The sequence below is a fragment of the Convolutriloba macropyga genome, chromosome 7 (genome assembly GCF_964194025.1).
Source record: "Convolutriloba macropyga chromosome 7, txConMacr16.3, whole genome shotgun sequence".
Classification (NCBI taxonomy): domain Eukaryota; kingdom Metazoa; phylum Xenacoelomorpha; order Acoela; family Convolutidae; genus Convolutriloba; species Convolutriloba macropyga.
In genome coordinates, this window is record NC_134474.1 from 60236676 (window position 1) to 60257369 (window position 20694).

Consider the following 20694-nt stretch of genomic DNA (forward strand, 5'->3'; position numbering starts at 1 on the left):
CGTGACAAGTGCAAATGAAAGGCCGTTGCTACGCAGCTGAAGTTCATAAACCGAGGATAGCGTATTACTGACCTCAATGCATTTTAAAGGGATTTATAAGAAATTGCGTTCTATACTGAATACTAGGTTGCTGTAATCCGCGAGTAGCTTGTTGCAACGAAAAAAACTGTTAGTAGTCACTGCCATGCATTATAAGTGAAAGAAATTAGAGTTTTACAAAATACCCGATTTTGGTCAAATCTGAAAATTTTTACAAGTTGGGACTGAAAATTTGTCCAACCCCCCCCCCCCCGATTTTGCCGAACCCAACCGGGATCACCAACACCCTAGAGGACCTATAAGCTCTTTGTGTACAATAATTTGTAGTGACAGCTTTACTAGGCGGGTAGCCATTAACACTTATAGTTGGGAAAAGTGATAATTTTAGGGGAAAATCCGAAATGGCTAATTTTTGAGTTTCATGAACGCCACCTATTACCGGTTGCAATAAGGCCTTGAGCCCATGCCTGATTAGGCCGAATGCGAACCGTACCCCCCCCCCCCAACTGCCTTATGTAAACGAAAGACCCGGAAAGGTAGGATCGGCCGACAACTAAGCGTGAACCGATTTGTCGGCCATTTTGAATTATTTCGCTTATCACGGACGTACGACACAACCAGGCCGTAAGCCTGCAGCGGGTAGGCGGACACGAACCTTTCGAATTGTGAGATCTGGGCGCTATCGTTTTTCCGTGATAGGCAGCCTAATCAAAATTCAGAATCTTACAGTATGCATAAAAAATATTCGATCTCAGACATGAAAGAAAATCCAATAACAGAAACAAAATTTGTAAGTAAATCAATATTAATATTCTATTCACGCTGTATTCAAACAATTTCTTCAAAAAATGAAATCAAGCGAACTGCTTTTGGTAAAATTTACAAACAACTTCATTTAATATATCTGAAGTGCTAATACTCAATCAAAGAGCACAAACAACAGCTAATTGTACGATAACAACTTAAACGAGGCCGACTAAAGAAAATTATCACGTTACAAGGAAACCTGGATTACATTCGACGAAGCATCGCGCATGTTTAAATGCCAATGCCGTGGCTTACCCTGAACACAAGAATTGTCCTGAGACAATAGCTAACAATCGTTCTGGAACAAAACATGAGCATCAAAAACTTCATTAAAAAATTTCCTGAGTTTTGTCTGCCCGAACGCTAAGTTCAATATACTAAAAAGCAGATGCGGTTAAACTCTGGAAGACAGTTCCAGACAATATTCATCTAATATGCAAGCTTACTTTTGAGAAAACTCGTGTCGTAATTGTCATATGGTAATAAATGTATAATTAACTTTGTCTCACCCAATGAGAGGTGAGCTCAATCGGAATTCAGGTTTCATTGAAGACCCAAAAAACAAAAACAAAAAAGCGTTCTTTAAAATGGGCGTCTGATGGAGGCAAATCAGTCGAGATTCTGAACATAGTTTTATAACCAAGACTGGAAAAAATAAGATTCGCTTAATTCAATAGCAAATGACATTTCGGCAGAATTATTAGGGTGAAAAAAAAAAGAAAAACGTGCTACTAGGAACTATATGTACTGAGGAATAAAGCTTTCTTCTTGAAAGCTCTAATCCACATCTAAAGCTTCATCTCTCTTGAAATATTGCTTCCAAACATTTTTGCATAACCATGAAACTCCTACAAAAACAGAATGCTACAGAACGCGTTGAAATTTAAGATACACCAAGCGGAGAAACTTCTAGCAAAATTAACTAAGTTTTAATTTTTCAAAGTTTTTTTCCGTCTCCCTCTGTTTCTGCCGATGAAAACCCATTGTAGGAACCAATAATTCTCTATATCGAACAGAGTTGTAGACGATTTCAGGTAATTTAGAGCTTTCAAAATAGCAAAAATTAACTTGGAAAATATAAATCTAAAAGCAAGAAATATTTTCTTTTCTAAATTCTAGAGTTGTTGTTGTGCAAGTAAACTGTCTTATTTAATCAGAACGGAAAATTGCAGCATTTTTAGAAACGCGGAGACGGAAAAAATGCTTTTATGGAATGAACATCAAATCAACCAAATTCAGTAATGAAAAGTAAAGATGGAAACCTCTTATCTTATGTTTTCAGAGCACACCGTTCGAACTAACATCCTTTAGTTCAATGCAAAACAGAAGAATTTGAGAGTTAAGGGGTTTATCGATTGCCGGGTTGAAAAATTTGCAATTTTTTGAAATTAGAAAAATTGTGTTTTTTCACTTATCTGTAAATTAACATTGCAGTTCGAATTGATCTTTTTCAGGCTGTGGTTGTTTCTGTAAAACAAAAAACTAAAGTTTGTTGACCGTGAAACTCTAACAAAGAAAAACGAAGAGAGTTTTTGAAAGATGAAAAAAATTCTCTTTTTCAGCTCGTAAAAGAACGAGAATTTTCCATTCTTTAAAAATATTCCGAAGAGTGAAGAACTCAAAAAGTAAAAATTACTGATACTTACCAAAATTACAAATTCTAAAATTACGTTATATAAAAATTTAAAAAATCACGTTATAATTATAAAAAAAATTACGTTATATTTGCAACATATTGCAGTTTTAAAAATCTTCAAAACCAAGATTGTATTTATTAAATATAGCTGGTAACACATCTGCAAGACTTTGAAAAAAGTAATCGACCCAGTATCATCATGAAACATCAAAAACTTTTGCAAAAAATCCAAAAAAGTTTAGTTCAAATTTTAGCATCAATTTCAAAATTAGCAACAATTACTTCAAAAAATCCACACCTATTTTTCCAATTAAAGCAAACATCAGTAAAGATCAGTTGCCATTAAGAGAATTTATTTAAATTATTTTTTTGGGTCTCGGGTTTTTTGTTTTTGTGCATGAGTACGTGCGCTTGTGTGGGTGCGTCTACCTGTTTGCGCGTGTGTGTACCGTTTGTGATGTGTGTGCTTAAACGAGAATGAGAGAGTTACTCTTAGAGAATTAGTTCAAATTTTAGACACAAATAGAGGCTGAGTGCAAAAACCAAAATAAACATAACATATTATTTGCTACAAATTGCGGTTTAAAAGGTGTTGAAAACAAAAATTTGTGGTTGCAAAACGACGAGAGTTTGAAAAAAAAACGAACTGGCCCATTATGCTCATGAAATATCAAAAATGACCAAAAAAATAAAAAATTACAAAAAAGTTGATATCATATTATAGTGTCAATTATACAATTACCGATACAATTGTCTCAAGAAGCCCACACCTAGTTTTCCAGATGAAACAAATAAGACATAAACGAACGAGGCGAACCGTGGGCGCAGGACCGTGGGTGGCTGCCAAAAAAAATTTTTTTCTTGCCGGGGTTTAATTTTTGTTTTTGTGCGTGCGCTTGTGTTTATATAAGTGAGCGTGTGTGTATGTAATGTAATCTATGTAATGTGTGTGTGTGTGAGAGAAAGAAAGTTGGTCTGAGATAGTTAGTTCCTTTAAATGTGAGGCACAAATAGAGACAGTGCAAAAAATGTCAGGAAATATTATAAAATATTATTTCTAACAAACTGGGGCTTTAAATTTGTCTGAAACTTGAATTTACTTTTCCTAATCTCTCCGGTAAAACATCAGCGAAATATTTCAAAAAGTTATATCCACTATCTGCTCATGAGACATAAGATGAAACTTTTTCGAAAAAATTAAAGCAGTTTCATTTCACAGATTAAAGCTAAAATCACATTTATCGAAACAATTGCCTCAAACACATCCAGTTATAAAGAAGAAAACGAAAACCGAATTGAACGTGACTAACCTTGATTAAAGATCAGTCGCCAAAAACAAAATTGATTTGCATGTTTTTTTTGGTGTTGGGGTTTGTATTTGTGTGCTTTTCTGTGTGTGTAATGCATGTGTGTGTGTGTGTTTGCATGGTTTGTCTGTGTCTGTGTCCTTCAAATTGCACTACACTTATCATTCTAGATTGTGCAAAGGAGTTTTCCTTTTCGTCTGCCAAAAAAAGACCCACATATTTTTGGTTCAACCAGTTTTGGTTTTCTCCAATGCAATTCAGTTTCTCGGACACTCCCAATGGTCTCTCTGACAGATAGTACTGGTTTTTTACAACCTTGAGAGTTATGTTTGAACATACTGTGCCACGCTCAGACTCGCACGAGCCATCCTGTTATTTTATGCTTTTAGAGCCCTCGGATAGTTTGCCGTTACATGTTTCTGACTTTTGTAATCGCAATTGTTAACTCTTTTAAGTACCCTTTTCCCGCAGCTCTGCGGCACGTTTCAGATGAACCTTCATGTAAAGAAAAAAAATACTGGAAGAATAGGTTCTTAGAAGTTGAAAAATAGAAAAAAAAACTGACTCAATCCTAAACAATGGACAATTAAATAATAGTAATCATTATGAATTTAACCATACATTGTTTTCCCAAGCAATGTGAGTCGCTTACGGGATGACAATCTTAATTTTATTAAACTTAATATTGACCATCCACAAAAACTGTAGTTTTGTATAGCATATCAATGAATGATAAAACTAAAACTTCAAGATAAACACAAATAAATCTTTTTCATTTCGAAATAGATTGTGTCCTACTTGAGTCAATCTCTTGAGATGCCCTAATTTTTATTACCCTTTGTTAATATCTGTCGCAAATTCTTGGTTAAAGAGAATTGAGGGTTTTTTAATTTTTTAAATTCAAATTTCAGTTCATTATCACCGCTCCAATTGATGATTAATCTATACATGTGGAGAAATGTTACGCAGAAAACTACGAGGCGGTTTTTCTACTTTAAAAACTTAAGTTGACCTTGCCACTTAGGCTGTATTCTAGTCGCTCAGAAGCCAACGTGTAATCACTACAATAATTATGGGCTAGTCATAGTCACTTCCAATAAAAAAGCCTCCCAGTAATCAGGAAAATGGATTCTTAGAAAGAAGGGCAAATCTGCTTTACTTTCATATGCGCAACGCTATCAGCAAAACACTTCATAACACACCCTTCCAATTCAATTATCACCACTGAGAAGTCTACGAGTTTGAAGGACACCTCGATTTTTTGTCTGAGCTAGACAGCTAATTTTGCTCCAAATTCCCTCTATACACTAGCTACTTAGGATAACTTTCACCTACGGCTACAACTTGGAACAATTACTCTCCCCGCTCTTACTCTCGTAACATTCACCCATTTGCTCTTTCAGTATAAAAAATTGCTGCATCTCTTGGTCGACGTGAAACTAGCCCGATGCCTCGAAACGCTGAAAAAACTTATTAGAAAAACGCTAACAAAAAACCACAATTGACAGATTCTAACTTAATAAATATTCGAAATTTGATATAAAATAGCGTGTTTGCAATGACACGGTTCAAGAATTTTCAGGGTCTATTTTCCCATACTATTTCAAGTCCAATATTTTCATATAAACAATCCAGAACAGATGAACAAATGTGAACAAGATCGGACACCAAATTTGAATTTTTAAAGTGACCGAAAACATTCTGTTAGAATTTCAAAGCCAAAGGTAAGCCTTTTCGAGAAGTCATGGCCTCTCAAAGTCCATCTTAATTCAGATTAGCCCACAAACACATCAGTTGAGTTGAACAGCAAACTTAAGTTAAAAAGTTAAGTAGCTGAACGAGCACAGCGTAGCTGGTACGCACTGTTCAACTCAAAAGCCGCCACTAGCTCGCTTTACTCGCTGTAATGAATCGATAAATTGCAAATATCAATAAACTCAAGTTCTCCCTCACTCTCCCAGGTGGATGGTGCTTGAGGCGGCCATTGTTCACATTTAACCCAAAGAACACAAAAGAATTCACACACCCCGAACACCAAGCCCACTCCCGCCCGACACCCAACCTATTTGCCTGGGACATGATTTTACGGTTATATGCCCCGCTTTATTACAAGACCAAATTGTGCGGGTCAATAGTCCAAACTTGGCGGCAACTAATGATTCTACAAATCAGAAGAATTTCAGATTTAAAAAAGTTGAAAATTTTAAAAAATTGGTTAACTTTTCATCACCTATATTATTATTGCAAATTTTGACTAGTTGGATTTCTCAACTTGATTTTATCTAAAGAAGAAGATATATCGAATAGTCAAAAACTTATGAACTTCTTAAAATAATAACTTTTTCCGATTTTTCCGATATGGGACAAAATAGGTGCTCGTTTGTTAGTTTCAGATGGACTCTTACAGATGGACAGTAGTTTTGTATTAGAGATTCAACGCACTGAAACTAACTATATAAAGGTAAAATATACAAAAAAATACACGTTTAAAGATTCCGGACTAAATAAATAGGGAAATGTTGGGAATTGACGAGGTCGATTTCGGGGGTGTCATGTTTCCAGGTGTCTTTAAATTTTTCTACTTTTTCAAAAATGTTCTCCACTGTTCGCTGAATTGAGGTTACAATATCTTCACACCAGTTCAACTTATCATGACAGTCGATAAATTTAACACTTCGGTTCATTACCTACAGTTCAAAATCAAAATGAACTCTTTCCCTGATCGATGTCCTGTGTGTGAAATTTAAATTTTACTGCTGTGACTACTCAAATTTAAGAGCGAACACGAAATTTACTTTAAAATTGCAGACTTCAACGAGATTTGTTAAGTTCCTTCTCCTCCCCCCAAAGAGAGGTCGAATCAAATGCGGGCGGTTCAAAATACAATACTTTCTTTTTGCAAAGCTGAACCCATGCAAGTCGCATGCCAGAGAAAGAATAGATTAATATAGATTAGATAGTGGACCTGTAGCTAAGTACTTAACTTATTGATTCCAGCTGGCTTCGGCGACACTCATAAAATGCAAGCCGATTAATTTTCATTTCAAAGCTCTGCTTTTTATAAAATCTCCTCCAAAGTAAATAGAGGACTATCATTATAGTCCGCCTATTCGATCCGACAGAAATGAAATCAAAAGATCAGAGAAGCCGACTTCTATAAATGCCTTAAAAGCTTCTGCAAGTTTCAAAAAATATTCGTACTAAACCGCGTTTAGAGCGCACAGATTATATTAAAACTTGAAATTTTAAAACCTGTTGGTTAGAATTAGGATGCACCTTAAAAGCAAAAAATGAATTCATTTCTCGGATTAATAAATATGGTCAGAGAATAAAACTTCCAGAAATTGTGGAAAAGGTAATACGTAGAAAAAGGTTTAAAAACAGAAAACAAGGAGAATGATAGCCAGTATCGGCAGACTTCTATAGCAACATTTTAAAACGGAGAGTGCAAAGATTAGTAAATGCTCAAGACACCTCGAACAGCCAAAACCAATAGTTTTCTAGAAACCAAAAATTATCAAAAAGTTGATTTACGTTGGAGAAGCGGCTTTACATTGCATAACTATTCGTTATGAATTGGGAGGAGGCGTTAACCATTTGACCGACTCATGAAAAATTTAGCTTATTATAGATAACCTATATTTCTCTTCATTTGTGATTGAACTTTCTGTAATATACTGATTCAATTTGCAGCGCAAAATAGAGATCAGTTACTTCTGACGTGCAACATAATGATGGTGACGAAAACAACCTTTTTAGACAAATATTTCGCGAAAACCATATGGACCGACCAACAAACGCGGAAAAAATTCAAACGCGTGTCGAGACAAAACAGTCCAAGACAAAAAAAGTCCAAATTGTAAAATAGTCTAAGGCAAAGAGTCCCAAAAATCAGAGTCTCAGACAAAAATAATCCCAAAAATTTAAAGATAGTGACTCAAAGCATTAAAAAACAAAAGTTAATCTCTCATTTAAGATACACAAAATCAAACTATCAAAGTATAAAAGTACACGCAACCTCGTTATTCACCTCAATTGAAGGATTAGTTTTCATTGACAACCATAGAATAGAAAAGCGCCCCACGATGTTTGGCGTTAAAATTTGATTGCAAATTGTTAACATGGTATTTATTCAGACAAACGGATAATCAGAATTTGTCGTCTTTGAAGGCTATGGCACCGACAATTTACTGACGGCCTACCCTCTTGGTGCTGCAGTAACACAATGCAATGGCAGAGTCAGGCTACGCAATGAACAAATCGAAGTTATCAAAGTTGATAGCAACCACCAGATCCACCAGATACTGAGAAGAAAATTCGGCCCCGCGTTGAAAGACAGAGCAGCAACGGCTGACGAGAGTCCACGCCAAAAAAAATATTTGTTGCCCAAAACGTTATCATTAAAAAAAACAGTGGTCAATGTTCCAGCCAACAATTCAAACCAAAGAACAGTTAACCAAATGCAGGAACAAAATCGTCCACAAATGAGTTAGCCCTGGTCACTGAAAGGCTTTAAGATTCCAGGTATCTTACAAAAAGCATATAGTGGTGAGATATTCATTAGGATTCAGGGCCCCAGTATGATAAAAATTGTGACTGGATCGGTCATTGATTTGCTAGAGCAATCAGATGATTAGTTCACATGATTGAAGGAGGGAAACACTCAACAGCTCCAAACGCCTTGTCATGTCTACACAATTCACGGTATGTTTACGGCGTCAATTTGCCATTCGTGTATGTTCTCCTTCCTGATAAAGAACAGCTATCTAAAAATACTCAGTTGGCTTCAGCAAACTATCAACAAAACGTATAAAATCGATTTCGAAGTTGCAGTTCGGAACGCATTCCTTCAGTGCAAAGTAAAGATTCAAATTTATTTTTGCTTCTCTCACCATCGTAAAAACGTGTGTAGACATGTCCAGACCGCCGGCAAAGCGTAGGAACACAACAAAAACTAGGAGTTCCGAGAAAATATCAGAATGATGCTTGGCACTGCTTTCTTGCCAATAAAAGATCTCATTGCATTTCAGAAACTGCTGTCAACTTGACCAGAGGGCTGCGAGCCAATTTTTAATTACTTTGAAGACAATTAAATCGGTCAATACAACGCTACTGGTCAGAGGCAAAAAGCCCATTTTTCAATTGAACGTGGGAACTGCTACGAGCGCATAAAGAATGGCTATACAAAAACTCAGTCGATGGCCGGAACAGTGATTTTCGATCAACTGGTTAATACAAAACATCCATCGCTACCAAAACAAATTCAGAATATCAAGGACGAACAAAAATCACAGAAACAATGTTGCAAAAAAATCTGGTCGCAAGTACAGCGGCCGAAAACAATTACGCTCAAATTGATGCAAATTACAGGAATTTGTTCAAAATTACCAGCATCAGAATATGAGTGATTTCTTAACAGACTGAAGTTTTATCAAACTTCAATGACGTGTTGATTGTGTTATTGTGCTACAAAATTTTCAGTAATTAAACTCTTGATTTGCATTAAAATTTTTATTATCGCATTATTGCATCATCTCATTATTGCAAAACATTGATCATAAATTAACTTTCAAGTTTCCCTCCTCTCATGGCAACCCGTGATCTGTTTCTCCGTATTTTAGCAGTTCTAATAGTTTTCCCAACGTTCTGATGTGATTAATCCTCAAGTTTTGATGTTTGCGAAAAATTTCGCTTCCAAGTCGTGCTCGAAACAGCAACCTCCTAATATGTTTAAACAGAACTAAGCACTGCGCTGATTTGGTTTTACGATTTTACAGCATTTCTTAAGAATAAAGCGGCACTTTATTTCTGATCTCTCTTAAGAGCGGTCTGACCGGGACTCTTTTGTCTGTTTTTTCAGAATATTTCGGTGACCATTTTGCAATTTCAGACTATTTTGTCTTCGACTGTTTTTTGTCTCTTCGACGTCTTAGAAGCTTCTGCAAAAAATTTTCTTTAAAAAATGCACTAAACCGCGTTTAGAGCACACAGATTATATATAAACAAGGCGGCTCGGTAATGTGCGATGGCACATAAAGTTCCGACCCCGCCCATCCACAATTTTGGCATAATTGTCTAGCAAATGAGGAACAGATAGAAAAACCCAAAAATTATTTTTTGCGAAAAGTCTTTTTCAAAAAATTCTGTATGAACGATAAGATAGCCTCCAAAGCAAATAACTCAGTGGAGTTAAAAATTGATGCATTAGCTTGATGTAATATGTCAATATTAAGAAAGCGAGTCAAGATGAACGTCAAAAACAAACAACAACAACAGCAACAAACATTATTTACATCAAAAAATTTTTTTCCCTCTTAAAAACTAAATTTAATAACAAAGTCAACATACCGTCAGATAAACCTAAAACTAAACAAAAATAACTAATAAATCACCAGAAATCATATGCGACCAGTCCATAAAAAGGTTTGGTAACAATTATACAAAAAAGAACAAAAACATTAAAGTGAAAAATATAACTTATTTTTTTGAAACAGTTAACTTCAAAGTAATAAATACCATTAGGAATCAATTAACATTACCACAAATTTACAATTACCACTGTTTCTAGAGAAGTGCATTAGGACCTGTCCTTATTCATTTTTTAAAGCGGCTAAAATGAACAACAAAAAAAAACAAACAAAATTTCAATTGAAACTTGCCAGAAAACGCTGCCAAAACCCTCGAGCCATATTTTGTCCCTCAAAATATATTCGATTGCGCCTTCATCAAACAGCTATAAAGTAGTACGTGGCCATTCATTAGTAAGACTAGGTAACAAGTAGACAAAAAAGCGAAGTGCTAAAGTATGAAATAATTTCAATTTTTTTTTCGAATAAAAATTACATTCAATGTCATAAAAGGCATTAATTACAAACAGAACTATTTGAATAGGGTCGTTTATTCAAAAAAAGGAAGCCCTCGAGACCTGCAGTTACCCAGAATATTTCTCGCATCTACAAAAAGAACGTCAAATAAGACAAAAATCAAATTAATTTACATTTTTGTGAAAAACCGGTGTCGAAGCCACTAAGGTCATAACAAATTCATTAAAAAAAAAGATTTTGGGACACCAATCCCTTTTATTCCCTTGACACCCATAATGTCATATTTTACCTGTAATGAAATAACGAGATTAGCTAACAAAAAGAAACATAAAAAGAACAAAATTGCGAAGTTAAAAAGTTTTTTTTTTTAATTTTGGAAAACGATTGTTTTCAAAGTCATGAAAGCCATCAGCTATTTACTAATATCAGAATATCGGTTCTTCTATTCTTCCACGAAAAGCCAATGAAAGTTATCACTATGCAGGAAATTTCATACGACCGAAACGACAAAGTATAAATGACAGTTAAAAACAAAATTAAAAAATTCAATTGATTTCTTCAAGAAAGAGGCGTCGAGGCCGTTAAAACGATTATGTATATCATTCAGGATTTCAATATGTTCAATTGTGCTTTATTTTTAACGCTAATAATGTGACAAGAGAACTGTCAATAATGTGATAATGTGACAAAATTCGGAAACGTGAAAAACTGGCAAATATCGAAACAAACAAAAATCTGAAATCTTGTAGTATCAAAGCCAGAAAACAATAACTTCAGGCTTAAAACTGCAACCGAGAAGAAATGTTAAATCAGTAGAAAGAAGAAGCATTCTTTTTTTGCAGACACTAAGCTGGAAGTTGAACAAATTAAGAAAAAAATAGAGGAAAACTTAATTAAGCCATTATTTATTGAAAAGTCAATTATTTTTAAAAGAAACGACCATAAACTTTCAAGTTAAAATTTAAATGGATTAGCTTGGAGCTTTCTAGTAAGCAAACTGGTTGGACCTATCACTCCTGAGCATTGATTCGATATGTTCTGTTTTTTATTTTTAAAGAAAGGGTCCTTTTTTTTAAAAAAAAAAGACCGACTGATTACAACCCGATTTCTTTGGGTGGTAGCAGTCCAAGAATGGCCCAAAACAAACCCTGCTATTGCTTATTGTCCGTTAGGAACATTTGATTTTCGAATGTTGCAGATATAGATAATTTGTTAGTTGAAAACTCAAAATAAGTTCTGCATTTTTGATAATCAACGAGTAAAGTTAGCAAAAAAAGGCAAAGTTTTAACTACAGAGCACTCTCAGCGTACTCTGAAGTAGAAATAGCCCCCCTCTGAGTCTACAAAGATTGTATGAGTGTTGTTTGGAGGTGTACTGTCGGCAAACTTAATCAAAACGGACTAAAGTAGCTTATTTCGTGCTGTTTTTGTTGAAAAAGGCTAAATTTTGAAATATTTATCCACATTTTTTGACCAAAAAAATTAAATCAAAACAATGAACAATGCTTGTTCGTCTTCAAAAATAAAATCAACGACACTATTCTTAAAAATTATAACAAATTTTAGCAAAATTGACGAAAATTTAGGCAAAAATTCCGGAAAATGTGAATAAAAACAACGGGAATTCACTCTACTTCTCTGAAGTTCTCAGAAGAAATTCAAAATAAGAAAAGCCGAGAAGATTTTTTATATTTAAAAATAAAATCAACAACAAGTTTTTAAAAAATGTTGACAAATTTTAGCAAAATTGGCGAAATTTTGGTCAAAAATTAGCGAAAATTCCGTAAAATGTGAATAAAAATCAACGGAATTCACACTATTTTCACAAAACTTTAAACCTCGATAACTCCCTGTAGAAAACGAAAATTAAAAAAATCTTTTTAATTCCATATTCTACGCTGGACGAGCTTTCTAATGATACCACTCTCAACTCTCTACGATGAATGTATCGATCGGCGAAAATTCACTGAACAAAAAAAAAAAAAACCCATTTGAGTATATAGTTCCTCCCCCCTCAAGAGGGTCGGAACAACTAGATGTATAAACTATAGGAATTGTGCTGGTTCGTTAAAAAAGTTTAAAACATGAATGAGAAAGATCAACAGTACCAATAAGTTGATTTACTTTGGAGACGTATTGGGAGGAGGCCTTAATCATTTACTGATATGAAAGTATTAGCTTATTATATACAACCTCACTTATGACTGCACTTTCTGCACGTTACTGGTTCAATTTACTTGAAAATCTGATATGCAAGTTACGCATATTGAAGAAAAGAATTGTTCAGACAAATATCTCGCAAAAAAAACCATATAGTCCGCCTAAAAATATTGCAATTCAGTCAATACAAGTTTCAAAATGGTCAAAAAAATACTTCAATTTGTATGCACTAATTTTAAAGGCACCAGGAAAAATAATTGTCTATAGTCCAGCAACAAAACGCAACTGCCGTTAAATTCGATCAAATTATGAGCCCAAGAAATTTTTAAAACATGCACAGGTAAATTCATATATTCGAACCTCGATCCTGCCTAATGAAAATGCCTTGTTTTTTCAATCACTCGTGATTACATTGCATGCCTCGGCATTTATTTGAACAAGAGAAAGGTTATAGGTTGCACAATGGTTACCTCGCATTCATCGTAAAACTGATAAACAATAATAACTATTACATCAGAAAAAATGAAACTTGCAAAAACAAGAGTTTCTGATGGACAGTTCGAGAATTTTCTTCTGCATTAGTTCCATCGGATTTTTAAAAAGCTTATTTGACAACCCGGGCCAACAAAAAAATAGCTGGCAGATTGCGAAAAGCAGCTGCCCAAGCTTCGTAGACTTTTAGCATCAAATACCCATAAAAAGATGGGCCTAAAAAAATTTAAAATCGGTTTTTCTAATAAGTGTTGTTCAGTATTGGTAATTAACCCTCAAATAACGTTCAAAGAGATAACGTCAAATCAATAAAAAGAGCGAGAAAATCCTCTTGAGAGCAAGAAATTACATATGACCAAACAATCACGCTGAATGGACAAAAAATTTGCTCCAATAAGTGTGAAAAATGATGTCACGCACGCAAATCGGTCAAAAAGTAGTCTGAATTGATGAAAAGGGTGTTTCCGAAAAAAAAAACAGTGTTCCATGCGCGAAAAAAAATCTTGACTCCTCTACTGTGGCTGTTTTGAAATGTACAAGTAGCGTTAGTAACTGTTTCTAAAATTTTGAAAGCTTCTCAAATATGTGTGGGGGATTCTCAGATTTGAGGAAAAAACTTTGCCGTCCGATTGTATTATATCTTTTTTTGTGGTCAAATGAGTGCAATAATCTCCACTGAAGATCCAGTCAGTCTATGGAAAAATCGGTCAAATTGTAAGATTCTCAAACTTTAACATGACTCTTATTTTGTATCGGTGGTCCTTGAATCAAAGAAGGTGGAACATTATGAGCGTGTACTATTGAAAAACAAAACGGGCCCAAAATATAAGGCGACGTCCATAGCATACAATCCTATTTTCTGTTTCAGGTTCATTGTGTCGCAAAAAATTTAGATTTCAAGTAGAATATCCTTTCCACTAAATGACATTGTTTAACAATCTCGCTCATTATCTCGAGATTCTAAAATTTTATTTCTGCGTCCAATTTGATTATCAACACAGTCTAATTCCAGCTACATGTAACGACTTTAATAACACCAATACCTTCAAAAATCTATCAGACAAAAGCATAGTGAGTTAGACAACTAAGGGCGTACTTAGCGATACACTATTTGAACTTGGCGTCATGTCAGGTACACGTGAAAATTTTCACCAACTCATGCTTATAACTTATTGCCACAATTTAGTCAGAACAAACCTTACATGAGCTAAATTTAGGCAGTCAATCAGTAGTAGTTGTAAAAGGGAGTAGGGGGACTTAATCGGCCGGCGCCTTTCATCCACAGTGAAGAAGCAGCCGTCTCGGTACCATTTGGTTCAGAGTCAACATAAAAATCCTTAATTGGACCTATTTTCTACAATCACTCACTTTCCTACTATCGCCTCCTTTTAACTTGAATTGAAATAGTGAAATATAGCGCACAATTTTTCCCTACTTTCAAATTTATCTCACTATTCACTTTTTTGTCTATTCAACTGATGGCGAATTGCTCTTTTATACTGGCAACACAAATCAGCACAATTCCAAGTCATGAATAATTCATCATTCATTCCTTATACTCTATTCACCCACCCCCGTCCACTCCCCCAAAACTTGCACCACCCCTCCCCAATTCATTTAATGCCAACAGTTGGTACAATCAAACAATACAGCTCACTCTGTAACCAAGTGCATGCTCCTATGTTAAACCACAACGACCTTCAAACATCATTTTACAAAGTCAGGGAAAGATGTCAGAGCAAAAAAGACCTCCGCGCTCAATATTTCTTATCTTTTTTTTCACCTTAAGATGAAGCCCCCCAGCACAATATGGCCACATAATTGATATATTACACCATTAAAATGGCGAAATGGCAGTATATAATTGTTTCTCGCGCCTCATTTTAGGTTTTCACGAACCAAACACTGCAATTTCTAAAAGAATACAACATTAGTTTTTTCACACAGGGTTATGCAAACAAAATGCACTCCGAAAACATCCAGCTGGTCCAGTTTTTTAATCAGCGCATTAGTCTTATTGCTTCAGTCTACTATTAGTACTCTATTACTACCAGACAACAAACAAGTCGAGAAGCTTGACAAATAAAACTGAAAATGATGCAAAAAAGGAATGAGGAGGAGGAATCTTAAGTACGAGATAGGATCAGGGGATTAAAAACAGCACGATACCTCAACTAACTAGTTCATAGGGTATGGTAGACCCACGAAGGTGGGGGGGAAGGGTACAATTTTGAGGGTAACAAAGAAGGAGGGTGGTAGTAGCATTGGTGGTATTGGAAAATAATAAACTCAAGGGCATAATCAACAATGGTTCTCAAGTTGCCCTCGGGGTATTGTGGGGCGGTCTATTGAGGCAATCAGTGAAAGGAACCCAGAGTGATAGAGACCATCAGCATAAAACCCAGGAAAACAACTTACCAATGACACCCATATGAAATTATTTCCACTTGAGGTCATTAAAATAGGGAAAAGTGGGCAGGGTTTGGGGGGATTCCTCCCTCTCCATATCTCACACAGGCGTGGACAACACGTTGTGCTCCATGAATACAGTTACTCAACATCTATTGAGAAGAAAACAAAACAATATTGACATCAGTGGCTAATACACGCTGAGCGCATCTTTCAAATACGAATAGAAATATCGTTAACATTGTTAGCAAATTGCCTTCTTTTGAAGTGAAAAGATTAACCTGAACGCTAATAGATCTCAAATATGAAATTATCTCCATATTTGCTTCTCAGGTATTCAGAAAGTTCTGGCTTATACAATAGAAAATGAAGCCCGATGGCCACAAAATGATTACTTTTATGCTTCGGAAGGACATTTGAGATACTTGAGGGGTAATTGTCCTCTGTTACTCCAATCTGCCGGTGATTAAAGGTCATCAATCAAACAAATGATTTGTATCTCATTACTGAAAGTGCCCGCCCCAAATTACACCACTAAAGGCATAGAAAGTGCGTAGAACTGCAAAACAAACACCATGCTCTAAAAAATAATAATTAGTATCCAACTTTTTATGTGGGGCAACACCACCCGAAACATCTAAGCATGCGAAAAACTATCCGAAATAAACATTTAGCCTGATAAATGTAAATTTAACCGAATCAAGAACCCATATGGTTGATCAAACAACTGATAACAATAAGGATAAATTACAGCTTCATGAACCAAACTGAAGTGAGAAATCACGAATCTACAACATCGTCAAGTTCCTGGAATCCTGCAAAGAATCCTCAATTGGATCGCTGATTGATCTTTATTTTCGGCCCAGTGATTGATCCATTCGGTCAATTTTAGATTTGGTTCTTTGATCACCTCAATCTTCTAGCCTCTCTCTCCGATTCCAACAGGGTCAAAATGTCTCCTTCTCGGACTGGACCCTTCACATTTCGAATGATGGATCGGTTGGTGTCATCGAGGAATTCAACTCTGACCTGGGTACATTGACCTTGACTACCGGTTCTGCCCAGGATTTTGGTCACCTTAGCCAGTTTAATAGGGACTGCTTTATCCATGCTTATTTCTGTTCTTTTTAGATGTCAGCTAATGAACTAAATTTGTGATGTCTCAGAAGAATCAAATGACTCTGAAAGGTGAAAGATGGTGAAAGAAGGTGAACTTTTTTATCTAAATTTGGAGCAGTATTTAAATGACACATTGCCCCCTACCGTTAACCAAATTTTATGTTTGGGGTGGTAAATTATTTCGTTTTTTAACCAAACATACAGGCTTTATAGGAACATAAACTACGATGCGTATGTGTTACGATAGATATATATTCACACGAAAAGAAAATTAAAGAAGATAGATTTTCAGAGCTCATTTGAACAGAGCATATTGTACGAGATAATTGTACTAGTGGTTATCATCCTTATTATATTCTGTCTATCATAGTTTCTGTAGACGATCATTTCTATGAAAGAACAATTAAAATGCGCGGTTTGAAAATAAAAATCACAACAAAACCAAAATATAAAAATGCAATGCATCTTATGTCTCTTACGCCTTCTATCTACATGATGTGCAGATGGCCGTTAAACCTTTTAAACCAAAATTTACGAAAACATTGCTAACTATACATCAATGGGAATAAATTCAGTACGATCACGGGAAACTTAGTATTCGTTATAGCCGTATATCAAATTCTGAGCGCCCCAAATAAACATCATTGACCAATAAGGACCGCTTTAAGGTGCTATGAATGAAAGATTAATAAATTCCTTTCTCGAGTTCGTTTAACCTAAATATCATTTTTAAGAGGGGGAAAACTTACTAGACTGCTGGAACATGCATTAAACTATATTGAGACTTGAGTGATCTAACGATGCCCACAAAACTGAGCATGTGTAAATCAAAACGTCTAATTACTTGCTGTCTTCCTATTTCAGTTCCGCTAACATCCTATTTATTTAAGCAGCACTGTATATAAATAGCATTGAATTAAACTTTTATGGTAATTCCATCCCCGTTAACTCCAAACAGTTGCTCAATTGAACTAAAATATCGCAAACGCTTCAATAAGCAAGAGCAGCCTATTAGTAACTATCGACTTGTACTTTTAATAATAAAATTTTGTTCAAAGTTATGTTTTCAGACTTCAATAATTTTTTTTCCACAGAAAAAATTCAGGTACCATTTGAAGTCTTCCTCCATACATAAACTTCTACCGAGTTGTCATAAGCCTACAAAAGAAAATAACTGATACACTGGAACACAAAAGTACCTTTAAAAAATAAAAAAAATGCCTCAAATCATCAAGATTTGAATGACGATTGATACATTTATAATGCACGCATAGGATTACAAAAAAATTGCAATTGAAAAAAAAATTATCATTCATTGATTATAGCCTTAGAATTTTCAAAATTATACAGGACAAAATGGTATGTTGAGTTGAATAGAAACTAAAACATCACCTCTTACGAGAAAAATATGCAGACTCATTTTTTCCCAAGTCATCTCCCTAAAATAGTCAAAAAGACGCAAATTGGCCGAGGTAAACAAACAAATTTTGAAAGACTGTGCGCCAAATTTGAAAAATTCAAATAAAAATTCTAACATTGATCAAATATTTTAGCAAATTCAATTATGCGGCCTGGTCAATTATTCTTCAGTGTTTTACCACAGAAAATTCTCAGCTAACAATATAAAAAATGTTCTTTGAGAGTGTTACATTACATCGTCAGATTTTACATAACATCGCCTTGATGAACCAAGCCCTTGTTTAAAATTTGTTCAACATTCTTAAACAGCATATATTTTATCATTCATTGCACATGCTATTATTACGTTGGTTTTGTCTAAAACCGAGTATTGGTTTTGTCTCGGTTTTTTTACAGGAAGTAGATTTGTTCACGCGGCATTTTGACCTAAAAGCAAAAGTGAGAAAAGCTGTCTTGGTGAAGATTTTCGCTAAGCGAGAGAAGTTTTTTTGATCATGCGCTGCGTTTAGTGAAAGACTTTTTGACTTTGAAAAGTAGTTTTTGGCTGAATTACACATATAGATGGCCATTTTAGCCGTCTTTTCGCCTAAGTGGCCCAATTTTTTTGCTTTTAATTTGGTTTCTTGTAGAAATAAATTTTATTCGATACTTTCGATACTATATTGAAATGTCAACCTCGGAAATTGATACCACAGTGTTTTCAACCTCGGAAAATCAGTTAATATGGCAACTTCTCTTTGATAATTCCTATACTCAACGCCTCTTTCTACCTCGATGTAATTTTGTTTCATAAAATTGTACATATGCTAATCCGATTTTGATAGTTTTTTTTCCGATTTTCGTCAGTTTTTCGTTTGTATTTTGGTTGTAATTGCTGGAAATAGTTTTTTGTGCAACATGAGGGACTTTAAGTTCGTTTCAATAAAAAATCGATCATTTTTTGGCGTTAAGTTTTGAAAAAACAGTTAAAACTTTTACATAAATGCAGTCTTAACTTAAAAGTTCTTTGACCATTTTTTTGCAAAATGTTTCAATGTTTCGTATTTATGAATTCTTCTTTTTTCTATTTTTGTTCTCTTCAGGAGGATAGATCTTTGTATCGGAAGACTAGTTATCTTTTCTATGTCTTGAATGCTGAACAATGAAATGTATTCGTTTTTCTTAAATTTTTTAAATTGATTTCAAACTTTCAACAATCAAGAATGTCTTCTTGTTACGGTGTTCCTTACATTGTGCTCATATTTACATTCTAGTTAGTATCATTCTAGCTTTGTCCTGGCACCTACATTTATTTTCGGTATATTGATTTTTTCAGTTTTAAAAAATCAATGATTTCAGCCTTTTCTTAGATTTTCGTCATTTCTTTGGTTTGCAATTGATTTCATTCAACATAGGGCAGTACTGAGGGTTTCATAGCAAGCTTTTTTTCAAAATTTCCAGTTATGAATAATTACTACAGCTTTCTTCCGGCCTTGGTATTAATTAAAACAATTTTTTGCCTTTGAATATTCTGCTGCTTATGTCTTTTCTATGATCAATTTTATTTTTGATTTAGTATGAAATCATGTTGTCTAGCTTATGTACAAGACGGAACAGGTGTGTGTTGTTTTTTGTCTTAATCGCAGTGATTAGAAGTGTAATTATAGGTGTTTTCTGATTCTTAAATGAGCTATCTTTTTTGAAAAGATTAAACGTATTTTCTAAGATTATTATCTGCCGTTTGCTTTCGCGATCTTTTCCAGATTAGAATCTTGAATTATTTGAGGGCTATTGATTACCTTTTTCAGACTATCAAGTTTTTGACCACCTTAATTATTTTGAATTTTTTAACGTTACCAAACGTTTTCAATAAAAAAATTTTGCTGCATTTTGTTTCTCTTGTTGACAGTGGTTTCAGTTTCACCAATTTTTAGAGCAGACCTGGGAGGTAGTGAGTTAATGGTTTAATACAAAAGGTAGTGGCTTCCGTTGCAATTGTGGTTTTGTTAGTGAAGTTCTCACGCTTCGAGTCGCTTCCGGAATTCTTCCGGCTATGTTTTAAGTTGAAACGAAAAACAACTTCAAGAGCACATGAGTAACCTCATATTTCAGTTTTCCTCAAGTAGAGTAGTCGACGTATCGCAGCCCAATAGATCGCAACCTTTTAGACAAGAGTCGCCCAAGTTTATTAACTGGCCTTTTACGTGCCCGGTGCCGTGTCATTGATCTAACTCATTACTTTGCTGTGTTGCACAGATTTATTCGACTGTGCAAAGAAAAATGGACGAAAAAAAAACAGAATTTGCCAGAATTTAGCATCGTGTCCTATGTGGCTTGGGTTACGCATACAAACTTTAATGCATGAAGCAAACTTCTCGAACAAAAAAAGTACATTTCTACTGAGACTATGATTTTTTATCAAAAAAAAAATAATGGAGGTTATGGAAAATTAGAAAACAAAGCTTAATCTGAACTTTCGATCATCTTATTGTCTGGAAAAAAC

The 20694-nt window shown here is 34.8% G+C and overlaps 2 protein-coding genes across 3 annotated transcripts in view; both read right to left on the reverse strand.

The window, feature by feature from the left end:
• LOC142343204 (muscarinic acetylcholine receptor M2-like) overlaps window positions 1–20694 on the reverse strand; it is a 52217-nt gene that overhangs the window by 16446 nt on the left and 15077 nt on the right. The gene's annotated exons all lie outside the window — the stretch shown is intronic.
• Window positions 16344–16877, reverse strand: LOC142343205 (small ribosomal subunit protein eS28). The gene has a single exon (XM_075394948.1). The coding sequence runs from the start codon at window positions 16782–16784 to the stop codon at window positions 16581–16583; it is 204 nt and encodes a 67-aa protein (XP_075251063.1). The 5' UTR covers window positions 16785–16877; the 3' UTR covers window positions 16344–16580.